The sequence below is a fragment of the Mirounga leonina genome, unplaced genomic scaffold (assembly GCF_011800145.1).
Source record: "Mirounga leonina isolate KUSES-001 unplaced genomic scaffold, KU_Mleo_1.0 Mir_460, whole genome shotgun sequence".
Classification (NCBI taxonomy): domain Eukaryota; kingdom Metazoa; phylum Chordata; class Mammalia; order Carnivora; family Phocidae; genus Mirounga; species Mirounga leonina.
Window position 1 is genome coordinate 14516 of NW_023270765.1, and position 25830 is coordinate 40345.

Here is a 25830-nt window from a genome sequence, read left to right on the forward strand (position 1 = left end):
GGTCGGCGGACCCAGAGCGGACCCCTCCACACTTGCAGGCACTCTACGCCATCACTTGTCTCAGCCTCACCCTGTCCTGATTTGCCCTGCTAGGCCCTCGATGGACCAACCCAGCCCCTCTTCCACCCCTCCACCCAGTGCCTTTTCTCTAACATGGAGACCCGAGTCTCCCTCCTTGGACTGAAGCCCAGTCTGTTCACAGGAAGGGACGAGCCGCTGAGTCACACTGTTCACTGGTTTATTGAGACTGGGGGAGATGCCTCCCCAAGAGACACCACGGCGTGAAGGGGATGCCTCCGTCTGCCTGTGCCGGTTGTCACGGGCCTTCTTGTGCTTGGGATTCTCACCAACTGTCTACTGGAAGCAACTCCCCAAGCCTGCCCCCATTTCTTCTCCCTTAACTCCCCCCCAGAAAAACACAAAGCCAAAGGGGGCAGTCCTGGGAAGGAGGATGGGAGTGTGGACCTAGTGCAGTACATGAGCACAAAGGGGGGTTCAAGCAGAAAGCATGTGAGGGTGGGACTTGGGGAAGGTGCACAACGACGTGTAGGGTGGGTGCCTCTGGCTCTGCTGGCAGAATACAATGATTTTACGGTGCAAAGCTGAGAGGACCCAGGTGCCATGAGCACACACAGGGAGAACGCACGGGTAAACACGGACGTGCGCCGGTGGGGAAGGCCTCCGCTCGGCAGACAAAGGGCGCGGTGGCCACGAGAGCGCCGGAGGGAGGCGAGGACAAGGCGCACACAGGAGCACAGGAGGGAGAAGAAAGCACATGTGAGCACGCATGCACACAAGCACGTGTGTTGGAAAGCATGAGCACACACAGGGCGGAGGCCGGAAACTCCGGAAGGACGGAGCTGGTGGAGGGGTGAGGCGTGGGCCAGTGGAAGGAGACCAGGTAGGGAGAGAGGGCGCTAGCGGGAGGGGAAGGGGCGCGGCGCACTGCGAGGGGCCGGGGAAGCTGCAGCCAGGCACCCACTAGACGGCACGGTGGCTGTAAAACAGCGAGCACACGAGAGAAAACACGCCGGTTCCACAGTCCTGGGGACCCAGACGACCCCAGAATCACAGAGGAGGCCTTCCCCCAGCCCCTCCTCCTCCCCTCGGGCCCTCACTTGTACAGCAAATGAACCCGGCTCCCGTCACAGCTGAGCCGGTCAGGGGGCTCATGGGGGCCCCTGGGCAGGCCCCCCGAGGGGTCTGGGGGCGTAGGGGGGTGGCGCCGGGGGCGGAGCTGCTGCCGAGACCGAAGCTGATGGCGCAGCTCGGAGACGCGCTCCTCTTTCTGCAGGAAGAGAGATTGGGAGAGGTTGGAAGAATGTGGGGAAGGTGGGGTGTGAGCGTAAGACAGGGGGACGGAGGCCAGGGTGGACAGCAGACGTGAAAATGGGGCAGCAGGAAAGATCGAGGAGAGCCAAAGAGCAGAGGGGGCAGCAGATGAAAAAGAGGGACCAGGGAAATGAGGAGTGGGGGGCCGGGGAGGGGAGAGAGGTCCCTGCGCACAGATTTGTGCCAATGCCCCTCACCCCCCACGGCCCCCGCCGCCCCCACACCTCAGCAATGATCTTCTCCAGCTCCCGGTTCTCCTTCTCCAACAGCCGGGACTTCTCTTCCTCGTTGTTGTTGGTGGATGAGCCCGTCTTCATGGTGTCCTGCGCCTCTGACTGCCACTCTCCCCGGGTGATCAGCCTGCGCATCTGGGGGCGAAGGTTGGCGGCATGAGGTGGTGGAGCCCCGACTGTCAGCGACTAGCAGGTGGTGGGTTGGAGTCGAAAAGAATGAAAATAGAGGGGCAAGCTGGGCCCCAACCAAGGGCAGGAGTGGGAGAGGGTCCCAGGAAGTAGGGGTGGACTGCGGGGACAGAGGAGTGGGGGGCGCCTCACCTTCGGCACGAAGAGCACGACCAGAGTGATATAGGAGGAGAACACTATGGCAAGAGATGCGAAGGCGAAGGCTGCGTCCTGCTGGCTGGACAGGATCATGGTGACCGGGGCAGTGATGAGGCACAGGACCTGCGGGTGGACCCTGTTTGGGACCTCCAGGCTTTCCTCCCCCAGGAGAAAGCCCATGAGGACAGGTCCTGGGGGAACTTCCCACCGGAAAAGGGTCCAGACTCCAGGCCACCCTCAACTCCAGATCGGGAAGAAGCCCAAACCACATCCCACTCCAGGTCAACCCCTCCCTCAAGGGAGAGGTCCTAGGATCCTCACACACGCACAGAGCCCCCAAGCATCGAGGGTCAGGGAGATCTGGCAGGAAGCTGACTGGGATTCCAGCCAGGGAACCACAGACAAGCCATCTAACCTCCCTGCTTCTGCTTTCTCACCTGTGTAGGGGGGCACTAATGTGTGCTTCATGGGTGGTCACGGGATGAGAGTCCGCTTTACCCGCTGGAAAGTGCTTTACAAACCAGAGGCGCTAACTTCCACCCACTGACCCAGCGCTGAATCTCCCCCGGCAGCCCTGGGGTCAGCGCCAGCCGTCCGGGGCTCACCGCCACATTGTAGATGGCCATGCCCACAGCCCGGTGGTCGTTGATCTTCTCCGTAGACACGCTCTTGGTCTCGTAAGCAAGAAAGATGCCCAGCAGCAGCAACAACCCCTTGTAACCATAGAAAATGCCTGGAACGGAGCAAACGGTCACCTGGGCAACACGACCCCATGCGTCCACTCCCTCCCTACGCCCTCCGCGTCCTTCGCCTACTGCTGTTCCTGCTTAGAGCTCCAGTCGGCCCCTCCGACCTAGCACACCCGTCTCTGTCCATCCCCCCAACGTGTCCAGACCTCACCACTTCCTCCTGGACACGGGAAGAAGACTGCTGAGAGCCAGTGTCAGCCACACAATGTCTCACCTCCTTAGCCTCCAGGCTGAGGGGGGGCTTTGCCCCTTCTGGTCACAGACCAACGTTCGGGGGCCAAAAGGGGCCTAAGCCAGGCCCTCACAGCCCTGGCCTCACCCTAGGGAGCTGACCAGACGGATGGTGTCAGGCTGTCCCCACGGGCCGCTCTGCCACCGGTCTGCCTCCTCCCTGCTTTAGACCCCCAGCTCCTCAGGGAAGAAGACCAACTGTCCCCCAGCCTGCTGTCCTCGCCCCACCCCTCCGCCACACCCCACGCACCAAGCCACGTATTCATCTTCCTGGAGCTGCAGTGCTCCAGCTGGGGCAGGATGGACACATCAATATCTTCCTTCGGCTCCTCCTTGGCAAAAGTCTAGGGAAGAAATAGGGCCCCAGGGAAGACGGCGGTCACCCTCCCTGCCCCACCTCTGCTCAGGCCCTGAGCCCCAACGCTGCCCCCTCTTTCCCAGGCCAGGCCCACTCTGGGCTCAGGAGTGCTTTCACGAACACCTCGGAAGTGCATGTCCCCCAGCTTTCCACGATGCCTGGGACGTCTACACATCCTTCCTGGATCCCCACCACCTGGATCCCCACCTGTGCTGGGGCTCCTGACAGCCGCTGTTGTGCAGAAGGCTGGAGAGCACTCTCCACGAGTGGCTTTCCTCCTCAGACCCCAGGCAGCGCAGAGACCCTGACCTCCAGTGCCTCCCCTCAACGGCTACCTCAATGGTCCGGTGCAAAGGGTCCACGATCTGCCAGATGGCAAGAGTGACGACATCCATGCCCACCAACAAGCCCACCGTGGCGTACAGCTTCCAGGGCTCCAGGGTCTGGATGGACACAGAGCACAGGCAGGTCGGGGAACCTTCTAAACCCCGAGAGCCAAGGACCTAAGGCTGAGGTTAAGTAGCAGCTCACCTTCCTCCACTCCTTCTTCTCCTCCTTCTTTGTGAAGACCGTGTGCACCCACCAGATCTTAGTGAACATGGAGCCGTAGCCCAGGCTAAAGCCCAGACCCAGGAGCCAGAGACGCGCCTACGACAGGAGAGGGAGCAGGGCAGAACCGTGTGCAACAGAGGTGCAGCCAGGAGTGGAGGGGTGTGCAGAGGGCCAGCAAGCTTCCTCCCACCCACCTTCTCCTCTGCCAGCAGGGCCCCTTGCTGCGATCTCCTGGGGTGAATCCCTTCGGACCCCCAGTATGTGGTGCAGCACCAGACCCTTCACAACACAGCTCCAGCCGTCCCCCCAGGCTCCTCGGCCCTTTTCTCCCCCAGGCTCCAGCCACACGAACCATCTGTGTCCCTGCAGGCCACATGAGTGACCACCCTAATTCCTCCAGCTGAGGAAAGGCCACGCATCTTTTGATATTCCAATGCCGGTCCAGCTACCTCCTGAGCAGCTCCCTCTTTGCTCCCACAGCACTTTGTGCAGAGACCTCTCATGCTGCCCCGCAGCTTAGCGCCCCCCCCCCCCCCCGCCCTCTGGTTTCACAGGGGACCTACAGCCTCTGGGGAAGTGTGCTTGTGTGTGCAAAGGCCATATGCAAGCTGCATGGTCAGGACAGGGCACAGGAAGGAGGAGTACGGCCGGGCAGGGACGGGGGCCTGTTTCCTACCAGCAGAACAGAACTGCACAAATATGGCTACTGAAGCCAGCCTTTCCCACAGCCCCAAGACCTCCCACACGCAAACACCAAGCACACACCTCCTTCCTGCCCCCAGCCCCCTGCTGTCAGGTCAGGTCTCTACCTCGTCTTTCCCCCCCTCCCCCTGGGAGCGCAGCTCCTGGGCTCAGCCCCCACAGCACAGACAAGCTGCCAGGGGTGGAGGGTTCTTTGTGCAGACCCCTTCCTGCACCCTCAGAGCCTCCCCCTTCTCTGCGAGGCATGCCATGGCAACCTTGGAACTGGCTAGAGCCACACAGTGAAAAGGTCTGGAGGTCAGGAAGAAGGGATGCAGGCAGGCAGAGACCAGGGGGAGCAGGGACAGCGGAAGAAAGGCCAGGCACTGTGCCTCCAGGAGCAGCTCCAGGGCAGGGCGAGCCACGTCCCATGGGGAGTCTGCCCACCTCCTGCTCACCTGGCAGACGAAGGGGAACTGGCTTCTCCCGATGTGGTAACCATCCAGCCCGAGGGGGAAGACGGCAGCCAGCGCGAGGGAGCAGCCCACAGCCGTCAGATTGTTCAAGTTGGGCTGGGAGTTCTGGATATAACTAGGGCAGAGGCGGGAGAGGAGGAGGGAGAGAAGAATTAACCTCTTCTTCAGGGAGGCTGGCTCTTCAGAGCCACCAGGGCCTGGCCCAGCCTGCAGCCATGGGCAACGGCAGAGTGCCTGGTGCAGCCTGGGCCAGGGGCGGGCAGTGCGTGCAGAGGGCTCCCCAGCACCCCCACTGCACACACGGTGTACAGCCCTCACTGTTACCCCAAGAACTTTTAGTTTTCGGTTAGCTGCTCTGGAGCTGGACTAGGACGTGGGTCTGGTTTCCCCCTTTGGTGGTCACGGTCCCTGGGAAAGCATAGGTCAGAGTGGACACCTCGACCCCCCACGACCTCAACAGTTGCACAGGTCTCATCTCAGTCCCTGCCAGGGGCATGCTCACTGTCTTCGAGGGGCAGACAGAGGAGGACAGTGACAGAAAAGAAACTTACCGGACATGAGAGTTGTAGATATTAAACGACAGACAGACCACAGCCAGGACAATGCCCAGGCTGGAGAGCACAGAGACCGAGATGAAGAGTTTCTGGGACATGAAGCGAAATGTCTTGATGACCAGGGTCTGGTCAGCCGGGGGGGCCCCTCCTGCATGGCATTAGGGGTAAGGGGAGCTCTGGTCAGCTGGAAGACCCTCCTGCAGGGCACTGGGGGGATCTGATCAGCTGAGGGGACCCTCCTGCAGGGCACTGGGGGAAGGGGGTCTGGTCAGCTGGGGGGACCCTCCTGCAGGGCACTGGGGGGAGGGGGTCTGGTCAGCTGGGGGGACCCTCCTGCAGGGCACTGGAGGGAGGTCTGGTTAGCTGGGGGCCCCTCCTGCATGGCACTAGGGGGGGTGGGTCTGGTAAACTGGGGGGCCCCTCCTGCATGGCACTGGAGGGGGGGCTGGTCAGCCAGGGGGCTCCTCCTGCATGGCACTGGGGGGGTCTGGTCAACTGGGGGGGCCCTCCTGCATGGCACTGGAGGGGGGGTCTGGTCAGCTGGGGGACCACTCCTGCAGGGCACCTGGGGTTTGGTCTGGTCAGCTGGGGACTCCTCCTGCATGGCACTGGGGGGGTCTGGTCAGCTGGGGGACCACTCCTGCAGGGCACTGGGGGGGTCTGGTCAGCTGGGAGGCCCCTCCTGCAGAGCACTGGAGGGGGGTCTGGTCAGCTGGGGGGCTCCTCCTGCAGGGCACTGGGAGATGGGGGGGAGGGGACAAGGAAATGAAGATGAGGCAGAGAAAGGAGCAAGGGACAGCTGTCTCTAGCCCTGAGGACATGGGGCCCTCGCTGCCGTGAACCCTGAATCGGGGTTGCTACAGTGGAGTGCTCCCTACAGCTCGGGGTCTCGGAAGCAGTCAGAAGTGAGAGGAGGGAATGCAGCTAGAGGCTAAGATGTATCTCCAAAGCTGCAATCTGTTTCTGTTAATGTTTGTTCTGTGTTTTCTGTCTTTTTGGCAGCAAAGGAAATAGGAGGGAAAGAAGGAAAAGACTGAGAGGTAAAGTTCATGAGGTCTCTCAGAATTCAAATCAAAAGCTGCAAAAAACAGTTGTAGGATCATAAAGCTAAAGAGTTCAAAGTATCCAGTCTGGTCTCCTAACCTCAGGAAAAACACCCGATCTGTGATTTTTAACCCCAGCAGGATGATATTCCCAGAGGTGTTTTCTAGTTATTATTAAGAGGAAGCTCAAAGTTGTCAACGAGTTCACAGCGGGGAAAAAAAAAAAACTAATTTCAATTTGCTTAGCTTTAAAAAGAAAAGTGTAATTTAGGCCATGCAGCATTTATAGCAGTAGAGAATACTGTCCTAAATTCAAATTATAAAAAACATGTCAGAACTCCAGCAGTGCTGGGAGCTAGGAGCTTCCAGTTGGGTAGGGTAGCAGGCAGCTGCCTCCATCCTTAACATGCCAAGCCTTTATTTATCCGCAGGTCCTTCCTTTTGTCCACCTTGAGTATCTTTCAGATTTCCAGTTGTTCAGCCCACCAAGCGCACAAGGAATAATTGCTCACTTTGTCTCTTTAAAAAGCACATTTGAGTGGAAGACAATCATAGGAGGTTTTGCAACCTCTCCTATAATTTAAGCAACCAGTTTCCTGAGAGAGATGACGAGGCGACTCCAGGCTCAAAGTAGCTAGTTCAGATATATCAAGGTACCAGAACATCTGGGAAACCCAAACGGGGTTTCCATGGCTACCCCCTGTGCACCCGCACTTCTGATCCTATTACCTGAGCAGTGCATTATTTTTGCTAGTGCACTGCTCCCTCTACAAATACACAGCTCCCCTACCCATGTCTTAACCCAGACCCTGGCCCATCTCCCTGGCACACTTCAGGCTGATGGCACCTGCCACCGCACCCTCGTTCACATGCACAACGCTTCCCCTTGGTTGCTCAGAGGCACTGAAGGAAAATACAGACAGGACCTGCTTACCAATCCACTTGTCCGTCTTGGACCAGGAGAGATCATCCTTGGTGCTGTCATAGTAGCCGATCTTCTTATAGCTGCCCCCTGGGTGGGAGACAAGAGGGTGAAGAGCCCGGCCCCAGCACTAGCTTCCCACTCCCCTGAAGTCGCTCTCCCTCCCTGTGCCTGAGCCCCTGGGGGTCCCTGGGCGCACCTCACGGCTCTCTCGAGTCCGCAACCTGACTGAAAGGCAATGGAAGGTGGATGCCAGGGCAGCGTAAGGACAAGTACGGGGAGCATCTTGTGTGTTTGAGGCCTCCTTGGAGGGCTCCACAGACACATCCCTCAGCCTCACGCCTCTCCCGGCCGTCGTCTGGCACTTTGATTCTGGCTTCTGAAGCTTCAGCATTTCTGCTGATTCTCCCTCTCATGACAGACAGAATCACAGGATCTAGTCTCCCAGTGGCTTTCATTTTAATTTTAGAAATTTCTCTTCTGTTGGCTTGGGTTTTAATTCCTTGGAAAGTTGCATCTGCCTCTTAGAGCCTCGAGGGGGGAATTCAGCCATTCCTAAGAATTGCCGCTCCAGAACTATTCCCTCAGAAGCCAACCCACAGCCCTCTCTCTGGTCTGGGCTATAGGGAACATCTGCAGACGGGGTGGGGCGGGGGCTGGGAGAAGGAGACTTTGCACGTTTGAGGAGGCTGAGAGCAGCATGTGGACAGTCCAAGTCGCAGAAGCTCGGCAAGTACGTGTGCAAGCTGACGTATAAGGAAATACGATCTAGAAAAGCCAGACTACACGGGAGACACAAAAATCGGGAATGATAGCTTATATAGCAAGGAAATGCAATAGGTGCCTCTAAAAATAGCAGGTTTGCTGGATTCGGCTTGCCTGGAGTCCACAGGGGTGCACCTGACAAGGCATTAGCCCCTCAAAGCCAGGCCACCAAAAGCAAATTTTTGAAATCACAAGGGAAGCCACTGGAGAAAGACTGCGTCTGCCCCTCCCAGCTCCGGGCATCCCACCCCGCTCTGAGCTTTTTACTATTCCTCCTATGTAAACACGGGATGAACCGGTTCAGAGAAGGGCAGGAGGCGGGGAGGCACCCTCCCCAAGTCCCTCCCCGGGTGGTGACCCAGCCCAGTCCCTGCCCGGCCGCCCGGCCCCGCGCCCGAGCTCACCCTGCAGCTGCTCGATGAGCGTCCAGGCCATCCGGGCGCCACTGGCATCAAACACCACGTGACCCTGAGTGCGGAACAGGCAGGGGCCGGCCAAGGTGACAAAAGCAGGAGCCAAAAGAGAGCGTCAGGCACTCTCCGGATCCTCATGTGTTTGATGTAATTGAGCCTCTGAATGAATTCTATTTATGGCATTTGCCTGCATATAGGACATACCCCAGATGCCCATACCCTAGATTTTAGAAACATTCTTCTTTGGAAAAGCTTCACCCATGGGATTTGAGTGGGAAACATCCCCAGCTGGAGCCCCAGGAGACCTGGCCTCTGGCTGTGACCTGGGCACTCACCAAATCCCTCTGGACTCTAATTTCCCCACTTTGAGAGCAATAGGAGATGATCTTTCAGACTATCTCCTCTTTTAAAATCCTGTGATTCGCATCTGACTCATCAATATCTGGAGATACATGAGGGAGAGGTTGAAAGGAATGGAATACAGCATTTTCCCTTCTGGTCTCTCACGGGTTTTCTGGTTTGGGGGTCTGAGACCGATTACTGCAGGTTAATGGGTGCGTGCAGGAAGGAGGGCGCGCTCTGTCTCAGGGGAGGACAGGGGAGCGTGAGGAGGTGCTGTCACTCACAGAGACACCCTCGAAGGACGAGGAGTTCATTGCCCGGTAGATTTGGTCCGTGATGGTCTGGTTGTTATAGTTGAAGTCTTCCAGGCGCACCCCCGAACGGCCACCCCCTCCGGACGTCTTGTTCAGGGCCAGCGCCAAGGCCCAGATGGCATCGTAGGCCAGCGGTGCCTCCTGGAAACCACCTGTCTCCTCGGGGTGTCTCTTGAGTCTCTTGGTCAGTTTCTCCACAAACTCCTGGGATGTCTGTGGAGGGAAGGACGGGGGGAAAGGGCTGGCGTGGGTGGGTGTGTGGGGCACGGCTTCTGATTCCAGCTGCAACACTTGTAAGCAAACGGATGGTTCGTGTTCCTGTTGTCAGAGGGAGCAGACGGACATGCGGAATCTGGAACGACGCCCGTGTGCCTGTCTTGGAAGCTGCCGGACTGGACCTGGGGTGAGCGGGGTCCAGTGGCCCCGGGTGAACAGACACGAGCTCAGAACTGGAACCAAAGATCTAAGGAATGGACACTCTGCATGACGAGTGGCTGAAGAGAGTAGACATGGAGCTACAAGGCGATGTTCTCCCAGGCTCAGACTCTCTCAGTGGGCTGGACCCGGGACCTCACAGCTCCTCCGATTCTCAAACAGCCTGGAGGGGCCCCCCGGAGCCTTCCTCGCTGGGCTCCTCAACCAGTGGGCTACCTCCCTGAGCATCCTCACGTGCTCTCAGCTACAGCCCCCCGGAGGGTTTTCGGGAGACTGGCCCCAGAGACACCCTTCCCGTGTTTGAAAGCCAGTATTCAGCCCCTACCCACAGCCCTCCCCACCCCCAATCTTTGTTCTCCAACATATATAAAATGCTGGGTATAAAGTGTTTCTCTTTGTAAATTTCCCTGTCTCTCAACCTCATCTTTGTCACTGACACTCAGATCTACAGTCCAGCTCAGCATTTCATGTCCTGTATCTCCAACTGCTCTGAGGTATTTGTAGCTATATGATCCATGATCCAAAATTAAAAATATCTAAGACGAAGCTCCACTTTTCCTGGCACTTCCCAGTACGTGAGACTGAAGCCTTCGAATCACCAAGTCCTCTTAATTCTCTGTTGAAATGTTTCATTAAGACCATCAGTGCCTACACAGAATAGTGTTAATAATAATAGCTAGCATTTATATTTCCTGACAATGTTCCAGGCATTTTTCCATTTTTCTGAGGTATGTGTATATGTATAATATATATATTATATAGAGAGAGAATCAGGCACAGAAAAGTTTAACTTGCCGGAAGTGATACTGCATGGCAGGGCTGGGATTCAAGCCCAGGCAGCCTGGCATCAAAGCCCATACTCTTCCTAACCACCTCGCATTGCTTCTGCATGCTGACATGCCTCTCTCCAAGAGCACCTGCTCGCAGCCAGCTGCAAGGCTGAGACTTCCTGAGTAATCCTTCACAAGTCTATCCAATCTTCAGTTCACAGTACACACTAGATCAGAAAAACATCCAGATGGAAAGGGATTCATCTGCCCTGCATGGTGCTCTCCCCACCCAGATCTTCAACTCTCCGCAGGTTCCAGGTCACTCGACCAACATGCTTACCCAAAAAATCATTCCGCCTTGGGCTAACAAAGATACCTTTGCAAATTTTCAGGTGGAAACGTTACTAAGCAGCTCAAGGAAAAGTGAACAAGAGCAAAAATTCCACAACCTATGGAAATTAGTAAAGTAATCAAGGGCAACTTTATGACCCTAATTTTCTATCAGCCCTGCTGGCTGTCTCTATGTGAGGGACATGACACCGATGCCCGACTGTGACCTAAACCATGTATCCTGAGGCAGCTTCTGATTTTGTATTGTACTGAGATCTGATGGGACCTCTATCCCAATTTGTGAGAACTGGAATAGAATCTTACCCCCAGGTAAGGCCACCTCCCAGCTGCCCCTCTAGCCCAGAGCTGTCAGTGTCCCCAAAACCACTCCAACCCACTGGCCCATTCCTGGCTCCTTTCTAAACCAGGGTTTCTCGATCTCTGCTCTACTGACATTTGGATCAGGAGAATGCTTTGCTGTCGGGGACTGACCTGTGCATTACAGGATGTTTAGAAGCATGCCTGGCTTACCCCTTAGATGAGAGCTGTGACAACCAAAATTGTCACCAGATATTGCTCCAGCCAATAGTCCTCAAAACCAGTAGCATCAACATCCCTAGGGAAACTCGTTGGAAAGGCCCACCCCAGACCTACCGAGTCAGGACTTCCGAGGGAAGAGCCCCATAATCTGTGTCCTAACTAACCCTCCAGGATAGTGTAGACAGCTCTGCTTCTCTTCTAGATCTCCATGGCTCTGGGTCCCCAGGTCCAACCCTTGCTTCTGATCTACTTCTCCTGGTCTTGCTTGATTCATGTACGATCCATTCCCTGGTCAGCTGTTAAGGCTGCTTCTACCCTCTGGAAAATCCTGGCTTTTCCACCTGGCAATTTCAGCTACCAAGCAGGCCTGCAGTCTCTAGAAGCCCTATGACCTCAAAGGCAGGCACCACCTTTCTCTAGAGACCAAGAGCCAGAAAGACGACCCTCCAGCACATTCTGCTTCAAAGCCCAGATGTCACTTCATACCCCTAACCAAGGCCCTGCTCCCCACCAGGGGCTCCTCTAGTCCCCTGCTATGGGGTAGAAGCCACAATGGGCAGGTCCCGGGCTCAGGGTGCCAATAAACGTCTTGGCTTTGGGTCCAGCTCCTCTACTTCCCCAGGTCTAAGGATGACTCACTTCTCAGGTGCTCTACAGGGAAGTGATCCTCCAGAATCTTCCCATTGTATGTTTCAACCAAGATACCTTAAACATGAAGTCCCTTGGAATTTCCTAGGACAGCGTCCAGAGTCCGTGTGACACAATCCACGGTTAGGACAGACTGCCTGAATCTTCTTCCTCCCTGGCTCAAAAACCGCCATCAGCCATACAGTATCCGCCAATAAAGCCACAGACTCTTTAATCGGATTTCACAGTTTTCCACAGAGGGTGACAGGGCAGAGTGCTTTGGAGTTAGACTCAAACAAGGGTCAATTCTGGCTTCACCACTCAGCAGTTACTGGGCCTGGGCCAAGTCCCTCAACCTCTCTGAGTCAGTTTCCTGGTCTGGAGAATGGAAATGAAAAACCTTCATCAGAGCTTGGCTGGGAGGATCACAGAAACCATGTCCCTAAATTCCTGGTTTACTGCACAAAAGCAATTATGACTACACCTTTGTTTTAACGAGATATTTGGGGTTTTACAACCATTAACTCGCCCCTAGCGTGCCTCCCAAAATAGGTCTTCCAGACCTGGGGCTACCCCTGGTGATTATAAGCAGACATGGAGGTTGCCTCACAAGCTCGCTCAAGATTCCTATATTCCTCCAGATAGAACCCTGAGCAAGACAGAGCCTCGGCCTCACACCCCACTCACTCGTGCCCCTTGCCTGCAGGGCTGCCCCAGCCTTCCCAGATCAGAGGACATGTCTTCCAACCCCAGGCCTGTCACCAATCAGCTCTCTGGAATGAACGGATTTCAAAAGTCCCTTTTACATCTAAAATTCTAAAAGAGGATCATTTAAAAAACATCAGGAGCCAAGCTAATTGAGTATCAGTCAGGAGTGAATATTAAGCAACTCCAAAGGGCTCTGAAGTCACTAAGAAAATAAAACGTATTTCTGCTCGGGAACAGCACAATGTCAAGGTGTGCTTGCGGATACAGCATCTACATTATCATTAACGCCTCTCCCTCATTTGACTTCTTGCCAACCAGTCCTCGTTGCCACGGTAACAGCCCTTCGTCTCAACAGGGGCCTCGTGAACATACCACTCCCATCTCTCTCTCTGGTTCCTGCTCAAGGAAGTCAGCGCAGAGGTGGAAGCCACAGGACACACAGTGCAAACAAGCCCCACGTGCCCTCCTGTGCCTGCAGATGCCACCCCGCTCCCCTCCCCCGCAAGGCACCCTCCGCTCTCTCCACCTGCCCAGGGGCTGGCCCTCGGTCCCCACGCTCACCATGTTGGAGATGCTGCGGGTGTTGGCAGGGTTCAGCATGACAATCTCGGTGGTGATGTGGCCTTCCACGGCCTCGGTCATCTCATCCACTGTGCAGTTGATGGATGGGTCATAGGTCTTGAACCAGTTGTCAGCATACCACCCAATGAGGAACCAGACATACTTCTTCCCGAAGAGCCGCTCCTTATACACCTGAAGGCAGAGAAGGAGCAGGGCGGGGACTTTGTTCCTTTTTCTGTCTCATTTCCCTTGACACTATCCAGCCTCTTGGGAATCAGAGAAGAGCAGAAAATTGAAAAGAGGAATCTACAAGTCTTGGAGGGAGTAGGAGAGGCTCAACTCCTCCTCCTCCTAAGTTCCTCCCCAGCAAGTCAGGAAAGATGGGGTTCAAGGGTTCCTGTAGAAACACAAGGGGGTAGGAAAATGAGATCTGGAGAAAGAGCTGAGTGCGAAAAGCCAAGAGATGGAGTCAGAGCCAAGAGACAGGGACGTCCTATTAATCATCGCCTCAGATCATCTGCTACCAACCTGAGCAGACATGCAGAGAGACCCCATCAGACACCCAAGGTACAGAGCCCACCCAGGCCCCTCCCGCTTCGGATTCCAACTCTACCTCACAAAACACTTTCCGGGCTTCAGTCTCATAGAACAGTCCCACGATGATTCGGGCATCCTGGCGCTACAGAGGGAGAGAAACAGAGCTCCTGAGGGAGCCCTGGAAACACCCAAGCACTGCCACACCTTGGATTCCCTGCCCTGGAGAGCTCAGTGTAGGTTTTGCTCACAGGGTGGTGGATAAATGCCAACTGGACGATGAGAACAAACGTCCCCAGGAGATGCTACTCTCTCCCAGCATCAAATTCTGTGATGTAATAGAGCTGTTAGCGACTGTGAATCATATTGCAGTGTATCAATGTATCAAATCAACACTAAGCTTACACAACATTATGCATCAATTGTATGCAATATATAACTGCATATAATATATAATGTGTATGATACATTATATAATATACAATTGCATAGTGTAGATATGTATATATAAAAATTTATCAAATCAACTCTTTGCACACCTTAAGCTTATACAATGTTATATGCTAATTATATCTGGATACAAAAAACAAGACAAAAAACAAAAGAAAACAAAAAAAAACCCACCTGCCCCTGCCTGGTTCTCCTCTCCGACCTCCCACTTTGTTCCCCCAACCTGGTCCCTCCGCAGGCTGAGCCCCCCACTCCCGAGCAACACACCTTAAGGTTTTTGACTGGCACGGCTGGATCTGAGAAGAAACTCTGGCGGAAAGTAATCTCAATTCCAGCCTCCTTCACTCGCTCCTCTAGGTCGTCCAGAGTCTTGGGTGGGCATGAGAAACAAATGGAGAAAACGTGGGGTGTACAATGGGGTCAAAACCAGACATGTGACCTGGGGACTGCACACTCAGAGGAGGAACAGCAGTTCTGAACCCTCCTTCAACCGAGTCTGTCCCCGGAGTGGGGAGAGCTCGAAGGAAAGCATCTGCCGTCTCAGGATGTAGACTCTACATACGAAGGTGCTCGAGAGCTCCTCCTGTGGATCTGTGTCCTGGGAAGCCACCCCACTCACCCCACTCCCACCAGACAGCAAAAGTGGGGGAAAGGAGAGCAGAGGACGTGGGGAAATGAGTCAGGGTCTGGTGTGCACAGGACGGTCTCAAGCTCAAGAGGCAAGTGCACAGACAGAGGGATCAGAGTAGAGTGCCCTGAATCCCTGAGAGAGAGTGGGGGGAGGATTAAAGGGCCACAGAACATAAGGGTGGGTGGGGGATCCAAAGACTAGAATAAAAGAGAGGGGTTGACTATCTTTTCCAGTTCAGAGCCCTGCATTTCCTCTCTGCACTTCACCTGTCCTGTCTCTCTCTCTCTCATTCCCTCCTTCTCTGTTCCTTCTCCATTCCCACTGTTCCTACTCACACACACACACCACCCCCTGCATGTCTCTGGAATTTGCTGCCTTTCTGTGTTCCTATCTCATATTCCCTCTCTTATCTCAACTTCGGAGTAAACCTACTTTATTAGAAGTGGGTCATTTGGGGTCTGTCTGGGAAAGAGAGCATCAAAGGGAAAAATTGTCCTAAAACCAAAAACTTGGACAGGATCCTGAAAACCCAACTCTGTTTATTCCTCTGGCTACAGAAAGAACATGCACTTAACCCACTCAGAACGTGTTTGCTTTTGATAAAGAAACAGGCTCTTTGGGGCGCCTGGGTGGCTCAGTAGGTTAAGCATCTGCCTTTGGCTCAGGTCATGACCCCAGGGTCCGGGGATTGAGCCCCCACATCGGGGCTCCCTGCTCCGCTGGGAGCTGCCTCTCCCTCTCCCTCTGCCACTCCCCCTGGTTGTGCGTGCACTCTCTCTCTCTGTCAAATAAATAAATAAAAATCTTAAAAAAGAAAAAAGAAACAGGCTCTCCTCCCCAAAAGGAATCCCGGCCACATCTCTCCGCACTGAAGTTTGAGTGCATGCACGCTCACCGAGGTGAAGACCTCAGTGGTCTGCTGGATGGTGGCGATCTTCCTCCAGCCCCACTTTTCAAAGAGCTTCACGCGGGTAGGATTGTGGAGCGTGGCCGACGGATGAGTTCGAAAGAATGTGGGAAAGCGCTGCCTGTTGGACAGGGCCGGTGAGCTGGAGCCGTAGGAGAGCTGAGGCACCGGGACACAGAGCAGGACATGCTCGCCCAGAGCTCCGCGCAGCCCTCCTGGCTGCCCCCAAGCCTCCTGCCCAGCGCTGCCCTGCGAGCACGGTTCTCACTGGCCCAGTCCCTGGCACGGGGCTCACTTCCTGCTGAGGAGGGGCAGTGAGCTGTGCTCTCAGGCCGCTGCTGGAGGGCCGTGAAGGACCACGAGTCCTGAAAACGGGCCCTCCGCAGTCCCTTAAATACAGAGCTGCAGGACTCCCCTTCCCAGCCCCACAGCCCGGCTTACCACGATGAGGTTCCACATCCTGGCGGCCTCAGCCACAAGCGTGGAGACGGAACTACACCCAGGCATGAGGATGATCTTGATGGGGTCATTGTAGAGCAGCTCATACAGGTACTTGGTGGCTTGGCCTGGGTCGCACTGAATGGGGAGGGGTAAGTGTTGGTCACCCGTGCTCCTCCTCGTGGCATCCCCAACAACCTAGCTACTTCCCAGCTGGATCCCTTCCGTCACGAGCACCGTTTTCTCCTCCTTCCCGACATCTCTTCCTGTCCAGTCTCTCAGCTCCCCTCATGCATCAAACACCGTTCCCTGTCTTGCCCCTGCCTCCTTACCCATGTCCTCTCCTGCACGCACCTCCATCAGGATTACTGCAGAGACCACCTTTCCTCCCTCAGCCCCTCCTCAGACGTCCCCCAGCCTACCTTCCTCTACCACCCCGTCCCCTTCCCCATGTTTCTAAACTCCAAATATCTGTGAGTCTGCAGGAATGTGAATGAGTCCCCAGAAAGCCTCCTCAGAACCATGCTATGAAAATTCCTCCTTCACCTCTGCAAACTCCTGCTCCCCACCTTCCATTTGTCCCTGGCTCCTCTCTTTTCAGGGCTAGTGATAAATAAACACAAGGAGAACAGGGAACAAGACCACTAGGGAGTCCTGCTTGGCGGTCCCTCCCCTCCTGCTGGGCCCTGACATTTGACGGGTCCATTAGAAAAAGAGGCACTTGGGGAGGGTTGGAAGTGGAGGAGAAATAGGTGAGGAAGAACTGGGGAGAATAAATAGAATGAGGCTCTCAACAAACCAGATGCTTTTAGGGGTGCCTGAAGGAGGGGCAGGGAGATGAGGAAAGTAAACAATGCAGAGACCTGGGGAGGGAAGGGACGGTGGGAGGAAGAGCCGCGTGGTGAGCCCCTGCCTGTTCCCCTCCTGCTGAAGTATGACATTTCAGAAGCTGCTGGAGCCCCAAAGGAAGTTGAGAAGAAATGGAAGGCAGTGGGGAGCCAGGGTAGAGGAGGAAGAGACAGGAGGCGCAGGGGCTGGGGAGGGTGACAGGGGGCAGGCAGAGAGGGAATAAGGAAGGCCCCCTAGAGCCTGCTCACTTCCCACTGGGGCCTGACATTTGAGACACCGTGGGAAGTTGGAGAAGGGGAGCCGGAACCCTCTGCTGTCCCCCTCACCCCCACCCCCTGCTAAGAGGTGTTTTTGAAGGCTCCTCACCCTGGCAGCTCTGCCATTCTCAGGCCCCACCTTCCTGCACTCTCCTAGCAGGTTACCCCAGATGCTGCCCCACCTCCCCCTTGCAGCCTGGGGAAGGTTGGCAGGAACAAGTAGGAGCACAGACAACACACACACACACAGGCTGACCCAGGGCTCTTCTCTGGCTTGCTCATTCCTCCCCTACCTTCTCTCCTTCCACACTCAGTTCCTCCCTGCAAATTCCCTGATTCTCACCCCTCCCCAGTAGACTTCTTCTAGGCCTCTCTTCTGCTCTCTCTTCTGCAAAGGATCTGGACTTGCCCGCAGGAAAGCACACATTCCAGTTTGCGGCTTTCCCCCTCTCCCTCGCTGCCTCTTCTAGTTACTCTTCCATCTCCCTTCTCTCAGGCCCCCCATCTGCTCCCCAGCACCTCTAAGGAGTCACCTGTCACAGTGGATGAGTCTGAGCTCACACATGGGGCTACAGGACTACGGGGCTCCCCGGCTCCCTGTGACCTCCTATCCTGACCCCTGCACCCATCCCTCCCAGTCTCTCGCCCCAGACTCCCACCTCCAGCAGACCTGACCCTCTGCTCCTCTCCCTGCCTCTCCCCCTAACACCTAATGTTTTTTCCTGTGCGTGGCTGATCTTCCATGGGGATCCTGAGGGTGGCTACTTAGGCATCCACCAGGACAGGACGTGTAATGGCAAAAATGCAGATGCTTGGGACTTGTTCCTGACCAGGGAGTTAGAATCTGTGTTAAACCCACTCCTCTGGTGATTCTCATGTACACCGAAGTTTGGGAATCCCTGCCAAAGTGTCAGGAGGGGTTTGAAGTCCTCTCTCCAAGCTCCTTACCGTCCTTGTGCTCTCTTCTCTCCAAGCACCCCCTTCAACCCCACTCTGCCCACTCCTCCCTCACAAACCTGTTTCTCGGAATGACTACATCCTAAGTCCACCCAGGTGAAGACGACCAAATCCTCACCTCCGTACTCCACTCTACTCTCTCCCAGCCCCTTACGATGCTGGGGCCACATGTCAGAGAAGATAAATTTGAGGTCCCAAGTTTCTTTCCTTCCCTGTGGCACATACTTCCCCATACTCCCAATTACTCATAGGGAATAGGCTGGGAAAGGAATCTTACGGGGCCACCCTCTACTACCCGACCCAAATGTTCTTTCCTTCCCCCTTTCTCTGTTCCCCGCCTCCCTCACCCTACATCCTATTTCCCTTCTCACATCTCAAGAGACCACAATGCTGTAAGGAAGATAAACTCAAGACCCAAGTTCCACAGGATGCCCAAGAATTGATCTCTATCCCACTCCTCCGCATCGCCCCCCTCCCCTACCACCATTCTTTCCTCTTCTCTCTCCTGCCTATATCCAAACTCCCCTCTATCCCCATGCAATTTTGAGGGCTCCTGTGTGGACCTCTAATCCAATTCATTTTCCCAGGGCCTCTGCCCATCTCCTGACCATTAGCTTTCCCAAACTATAATATGCCACATATCCCACAGTCCAGGAATCTTCAACAGGATAGGGCTCACAGCTACCTTGCTGTTTGTTGTGATAAATAAACCAGAGCACTCAAGTCCCTCAAATTTTTCCTTATTCAGAGTGCCAACCTGCTGCCAAGATTTACCTTGTTACCATGGTAAATCTAAAGCCCTGCTCCAGGTCCTCACCTCTGACACCTCCTCCATCCCCTGAACCCATCCCAGGGTTAGTTTACTCCCAGAGGACCAGGATCAGCTTGTACCCTAAATCCACCACCAGTTTCCCCAACCCTCCCCCGCCCCTTCCATGCATCCTGGGGAGCAGAAAGGTCTGCCTCACAGCCTGATTCACCCTCTTAAACCCCTAGACCCTCATCTTGAACCTCCAGCCCGTGTGACTCTCCCCAAGCTCCTGCACCCCCAGCCCATCTCCCCCGCTAGTCACACGTGGGAGGGGTCTGCTTCGCAGTACCAGAAGTCACTCAGACAGAGGCCCCTGCAGCTGGCCCCCTGCCCCCCAAGCCCCCACCGCCCGCCCACTCCCATGTCGGGGGGCTACCTTGCTGTCGTGGTGGATGAGCTTGAGCTCATAGTCCGGCAGGATGTCCCTGCGGCTATTCACGTCCTCCAGCGCCATCTCCACCGCGGGCTGGCAGGCCTGGCCCCCGGGCCAGCCCCCGCTCATGGGAAACAGCGCCCCGATGTACACTGCGCGCCGTTCTGAGGAGGGGTGCGGGGGGACCCGCGGGTGAGGCCGCGGGAGATGAGGGGAGTGGGAGGCCCACAGCGGAGTCACCCCCGCCGCCATCACCACTAGGAGCAGCAGCGGCCACCCCACCCGGGGAGCGGGGACCCCCGGACCCATGACCGGGAGGGAGAGGGGCTGTTTGGGGAGGGGGAGGAGCTCAGGGGGGACACTTTTCCCGGGGAGGGCTGCTGAGGGGGTGTCGAGGAGGCGCCTCCATCCTGGCCTGTGTAGGGAGGAGAGGGCGAGGGCCCCAGGGAAGCGGGGAAGGTTGGCTTTCTAGGGCCCCCACGGCTCCAGCTCCCGCCCCTGCCACCGCCACCTCCACCGCGGACTCTCCTCGCGGACTGACTGACCGACCGAGGGGAGGAGGAGGAGGAGGAGATGTCGGGCTGGGAGGGGGCCCTGACGTCACGGGCGGCGCGCGGCAGCTGAGGGGGGGGAGGGGCGGGGAGGGAGGCGCGCGCCGCCGTGGGAACGACAGGCGGAGGGGAGGGGCGGGGAGGGGAGGAGGACGCGACCCCCCGCGGGAGAGGCCTGGACCGGGAAGGCGGGGGGAGGTCCCACCTAGGGGGCGGTCAGGGAGGAGCCGAGAGGGGAAGGGGCGTGCCGGGAGGGCGGGGTGAGCCGAAGCTCGGGGGAGCCGGGGATGGAGACGCGAAGGACGGCGGTGGGACGCGCGTGTCTGAATCGGGGGTGTGGATGGATGGGGCGAAGGGCTGAGGGTGTGGGGGACAGGGCGATGGCAGCGGCTTAGGAGAGAGGTGGTTGGGTGGGAAGGGGGTGGCGTGAAGGGGAGTGATGGGGCGGAGGCTGGGAACCCGGGGCTGGGGAGACAGAGCTCGGGAAGGAATGGGAGCTGCGAGAAGGCAAAGGGTGGAGGTGGAGGGACTGCCGTGCGGAGGAGCCGAAGCGGGGAGAGCCAGGCCCGGCCAGGGGGAGACGGCTGCGCGGGGCTGCCGGGTTGGTCCGGCGGAACCCCCCGGGGAGCAGGCGGCGGACGCGTGGGGTCTGCCCGCGCCCCCCGCCCCCGGCCGAGCTCTGCCCTTTGGCAGGAGCGGAGCCCAGGGCAGGGCAGCCAAGCGGGGAGTTGGGAGGGACCGCGGCCTCGCAGAAAACCGGGACTGGAGGCAGAAAACAGGTAGGGAAAGAAGGGGCCGGCCGTGAACTGGGAGGGGGTGGTTGGGGGAAGAAGGACAAGACCCCACAGCCTGCGGGCAGAACCCCTGGGGGTGGAGGGTGAAGAGTGAGGGGTACGGGGATTGCAGTGAGCGAGATGAGGGTTTCTGATCTCACCTGAGTGCGGCGTTCGATTCACTGGCAGCAGGAAAGACGGGGATCAGAGAAGAGTTACCACTGGCGCCCAGCTTCCCCGGCCTGATCCCCAGCCCCCTCCCACACCTGTCCAGGCCGGAGAGGACCGGGTAGAGCAGAAGCCTGCGTTTCTGAGGGGAGGGTGCCTGGGGATAAGAGCAAGGTGGGGCTGTGGGTCAGGACCTGTCGGTTTTCTTCTTTTATTTTTCATAGGACAACAGAATCTGAGACAGGACTGCCAACAGCTAAGACATGGGCAGATCCTGGTTTTGTGGAGCCTAAATATTATAAAATGCAGGGGTCTCTCTTTAAGAGAAAAAAATACAAATTACAAATACAATTGATTTTAAACTATTGCTTTTAAAATCTTACTTTTGCATTTTTTACAAAAAGCTATGACCATGTGAACACATTATTAGAGCACAAGAAGAGACCTGGGTGAATGAGGAGCCCTGACGCTTAAATTGCATTAGCTTCATGGTAAATCCACCCCTGGATGGGACTCTCAATTTCCAAAATGGAATGGTAAACTACAAGCAGAATAATTATGTTAAGGGAGGAAAGCCAGGTCCAGGACCTTGAAAGATTCTACAAGAATAGGGGAAGCATGAGGTATGCCTGCATCTCACAGAGAAGATTGCAAAGGGGGAATCTGGGTGCCCAGGAAAGGGGGAATTCTGCAGAACTGACTGACAAAAAAGGTGTTGGACACAAGACTGAGTCCCTTGAGAATGATGGAGTTTGTCTGAGAGTTCCAGAAAGGGACTGTCCTCTTCCCCCTCCCCATCCCTGGGTGGTCCTTAGTGCTCTGACAGTTCTGCCCCCAATTTTAAGTCTTTTAAATTTTTACCCTGATAATTTCCCACCCCAGATATTCTTTCCAATCTTAACATTTTTTTCTAAGTATGACATATGATTTATTTCTGAGTCTTTACAATAATTCAGTTATATAACAAATGGAGAGGAATCAGCTGTAGAAGAGGGTTATGCATAGAAAGTTCTAGTTAAGAGAAAGGGACTGAGGCTATGGGAAACTGGAGTATTTAAATCTTAAGAAAGGTGATGGAGAGTGAGACTCATAAAGGAAAAGAGAACATGTGAAGAACTGGGAGCAGGGAGGAGATACAAAAAGAGGGAGGGAGAGGAAGGAAGCCCCCAGTGTAGGTAAAGTGGGCACTGGGGACAGCAGGAGGGGGCTGGAGACAGGTGGGGGGGGAAGAGTTGGGTTTTCACCTTCACTCCCCCAAAGCCCCCCATGTTGCATAGCACCCCGTTTTTCCCACCCCACTCCCATCCTCTGCAAGCACCCTCAGCTGCAAGCACGCAGCCGTTCCCCTCACCCTGGCAGTGGGGCTTGGGGGTGCTCCACTGGCCCTGGCTACAGATGCTCCGGGAGCTGCCCACAAGATGGAAGTCAGGGTCACATCGGAAATCCACCCGGGCTCCGTCCAGAGCGGGGAGGTCCCCACCCGTCAGGAAAACCTTCCCATTTTCCAGGGCCAAATATGACTTGGAGCAGATGCGGACTGTGGAGAGATATGAAAAATGAGAAAGAGAGGCACGTTGGGAAAGAAAGCCTCCTTCCCCTTAAAGAGCAGGGGTCTCAGACTGGGGTTTGGGGCCTCAAGCATCCTAATCTGCAGGAAATCAGGGGTGCAAAGGATTTGCCTCTCTAGTTTCCATTCCTCCCTTAACCCTATAAGCATCCACACATTACCAACAGAAAAAAGGAAAAAGCGTTTCCATGGTAGGAACCCAAGATGGAGCTAGAAGCACATAGAAATGGATCTTTTCAAAGTCAGTGGCAGTGGGTTGTTCCCCAGCTTTGAGACATGCAGATGGATGTAACTTTAGATGCACAATCAGATTTACCGTTCTTATTATAGTTGACTTACACTAATGTTAAACTGGGTTTTGCTTTGTGGGTATATGATCTCTGCGTTGGAGACAAGTATTCAAAAATGCCATGAAATCATTTTGAGTGTTTGTGCACAATCTGTCACTAATAATCCTCAAAAAGAAGAACTCACAAGATGAATAATCAAGTTATTTTATCAAACAGTCAGTGGCCTAATGCAGGGAGGATGAAATGAAATGAAAGGTGTGGTCGGCTAGCTTGACTGCCTCCAAGTGCACATAGTAAAATCCTTCTTACATAGTGTTCGCTCAATAAACCTATTTGTGAATTTTGTTACAGTGGATTTCAAGTGCTGACTTGTAAGCAATAATGGTAAGTTTGAGGCAGGAAGAGGAATGGTCTTGAAGAGAAGAGGGGCTTTGCAAGGCTACTCACCGCATCGGCTGGGTGTGTCCATATCTGTCCAGGAGCCGTTGGCCAGGCACTTTCGGACCTTGGGCCCCACCACCTCGCGCTCTCCCCGGCACACATACTCAATCTCATAGTCCACGGGCAGGAAGTTGATAGCCTTCACCTGGTCCCGAGTCAGGCCCCTGTACCTGATGCCCCCTTCCCAAGGCGGGTGTATGATCTGGCAACCTGAGGGGTGAGTCCCAGGAGTCAGAGAGGGAAGGGGGGGCGGGCAGAGTCAGCTGCGGGAGGCGCAGGAGCATAGGGCGTGGTCAGTGGGCAGGTGGCGGACCAGGGGCCCAGATGGGATGCTAGGGGGTGGGAGTAGGAATGGGTACAGAACCCTGGGCTAAAGGACGGAGAGCCCTGAGCCAGGTTTAAGGCCAATGAGACAGCTCACAAGTGAGGAGGGAAGCGTGCTGGTTGGGGGTAATAGGGAAAATTAAGAATTCTGAGACGGTACAATATGCCAGTGAGCTTGGTAAAACAGGCTAAAGGAGGATTTTTGAGTAAATTAGGATGAGAGTACAGGGGAGGCTTCTTAGGTTACCCAGGCAGCAGTGTGGGAAGGAGGGGTGGGGTCGAGAAAACAAAGCAGGGTCACCGAAAGGAGGCCGATGCAGTGACGTGGGGCAGAGAAGAAGGGGTGCTGGGTCATAGGTGGGGTAAGGGAAAGGAGGTCAGGGGTGTTAACGCGGGGCCGGGCAGACAGGGTCGTCAGGCCGGGAGGCTATCTATGTAGGGCTGACGGGATAGTAATGAGGACCAGAAAGGGGGGGTGCAAGGAGGGGCGGAGTGGGTGGGGTGCCCGAGGTGGCCGGTGAAGGTGCACCTTCTGAGGTGGCGTTGGGGGTCTGCGCCCCGCCCGCGCCCGGGGGGCGGAGGAAAAGCGGCGCCAGCGGCAGCAGCAGCGGCAGCAACATCTGAGGGACAGGCGGCCGTGAGCACCGGACCGAGCCCCGCCGGCGCGGCCCAACCGGGGGGGGGGGGGGGGGGGGGGCCTCGCTCGCCGGGCCCCGCGGGCTCCGACCCGGCTCCGACCCGGCTCCGCCTGCGGACGAGACGCGCGCCCCGCGGAGGAGGCGGGGGCGGAGCCCGGCGCGCGGGGCGGGGGGGAGGAGAGAGCGCCTGTCCCCACCCTCCTCCTGCCTCCCTCGGCCCCCCACCCTCCCGGGACTCCACCTCTAACCGCCTCCTCTCCCCCGGCCCCCGCGGCTCTCCGAGCCCGGCGGCCCCGCGCGCCCGGCCGCGGCCCCGCGCGCCCCGGCGCGGCCCTCCCCCGCGCGCCCCTCTCCGAGCCCGGCTCCCGGCCCGGCTCTTACCTCCGCGCGCCGGCCCAGCTTCCCGGCTCTCCGGGCCTCGAGGCCCCAGGCCCGGCCGCTCCTCCCGCTCCCCCTCCTTTCTCCTCAAGCTTCCCCTCCTCCCAGCCCTCCTCCCCGCGAATCCGGGCTCCTGCCCGGCCAGGGTCTCGCTCCCCTCGCGCTCCCCCGAACCCCACCCCGGTCTCTCCTTCCCGGGGCGGCGGCGGCCGCGGGAGCGGGAGCCGGCAGCGAAGGAGGCGGCGCCGGGGACCGGGGGAGGCTCCGGGCGGAGGGAAGAAGGAGGGTGCGGAGAAGACAGGGCGGGGGGAGGGAGGGGGAGACCGAGGCGAGGGCGCCTCCCACAAGCCGAACCCCGGGAGCCGCCCCGGATCCCGGCCCCGCCCTGGACCGCCCACGGCGCCGGGGGGCGGGCGGCGGCGGGTGGGAGGCTGGGGCGCGCACCGGAGCCGGGTGGGGGCGAGGGGCCCCGAGTCGAAGGCGGAGGAGCGGGCGCCGAGGCTGGGAATCTGGGATGCCGTTGCAGGAGGACGGCTGCACGAGGAGTAGCTCGGGATCGGGGTGAGAGGAGAGAGGCGGAGGCCGGAGCCACGAGGGGAGCGAGGCAGGTGGGAGGGAAGGAGAAGCTGAGGTCAGACCGGGAAGGGCGGAGGAGGGGGGTGAAGGCCGGGCGCCCGGAGAGGCTCCCGCCGCCCATCCGCTTTGCCTCGCTGCCCTGGGCAGGCAACTCGGGGAAAGGACTGAAGGCGAAAGCCGGGGAGGGGAGCATCAGGAGAGAAATGGAAGTAGTAGAAGGGGGGGAAAAAGGAGACAAAGGAGCCTCCAGCGGGCTGGAGCCAACCTTATCTTTCTTTACTCCAGCTGGGCTTGTCAGCATTTCTGGGTAATGGGGAGCTGGGAGCCTGGAGACTGCGGGAAAGACAGGCCTCTGGACAGTTCCCTTGGCTTCTTGCCTTTGTGCGGTGGTGAGGGTGTGTGTGAGTGTGTGTGTGTGTTCATGGGAATGAAGAGCATATGTGTGTGTTTATGAGAGTGAAGAGCATATGTGTGTGTTCATGGGAGTGAATGGCGTGTGTGTGTTCATGAGAATGAAGGGCGTGTGTGTGTGTGTTCATGAGAGTGAAGGGCGTGAGTGTGTGTTCATGGGAGTGAAGGGCATGTGTGTGTGTGTTCATGGGAGTGAAGGGCGTGTGTGTGTTCATGGGAGTGAAGGGCATGTGTGCGTTCATG

General features: G+C 56.8%; 1 protein-coding gene across 5 annotated transcripts; it reads right to left on the reverse strand.

Annotated features, from left to right (window-relative positions):
* Positions 1–230: 230 nt before the first annotated feature.
* On the reverse strand, positions 231–24857 carry GABBR1 (gamma-aminobutyric acid type B receptor subunit 1). 5 transcript variants are annotated; one of them, XM_034989055.1, is made up of 23 exons: positions 24604–24857; positions 24114–24204; positions 23267–23470; positions 22314–22499; positions 20956–20976; positions 19474–19634; positions 16227–16361; positions 15774–15944; positions 14515–14616; positions 13877–13942; positions 13264–13455; positions 9263–9505; positions 8628–8691; positions 7471–7548; positions 5491–5641; positions 4922–5054; positions 3762–3878; positions 3566–3673; positions 3123–3216; positions 2498–2625; positions 1887–2015; positions 1557–1700; positions 231–1288 (listed from the first exon to the last, which is right to left on the reverse strand). In XM_034989055.1, the coding sequence occupies exons 2-23, from the start codon at positions 24202–24204 to the stop codon at positions 1115–1117; spliced, it is 2892 nt and encodes a 963-aa protein (XP_034844946.1). In that variant the 5' UTR covers positions 24604–24857; the 3' UTR covers positions 231–1114. The 5 variants fall into 5 exon arrangements, with proteins under 5 accessions (XP_034844946.1, XP_034844945.1, XP_034844950.1 ...); XM_034989054.1 differs by having other exon boundaries at positions 1557–1751; XM_034989059.1 differs by lacking the exon at positions 24114–24204 and having other exon boundaries at positions 1557–1751.
* Positions 24858–25830: the final 973 nt, after the last annotated feature.

Bases quoted from the DNA above. Each gene is read 5' to 3' on its own strand.
- GABBR1 (XM_034989054.1), bottom strand. From the start codon at position 24,204: ATGTTGCTGCCGCTGCTGCTGCCGCTGGCGCCGCTTTTCCTCCGCCCC. The intron at 22,500-23,266 runs GTGAGTAGCCTT...ATCTCTCCACAG, and splicing joins GGACACACCCAGCCGATGCG to TCCGCATCTGCTCCAAGTCA. The intron at 2,626-3,122 runs GTGCGTGGGGTG...GCTCCGTTCCAG, and splicing joins GAAGATGAATACGTGGCTTG to GCATTTTCTATGGTTACAAG.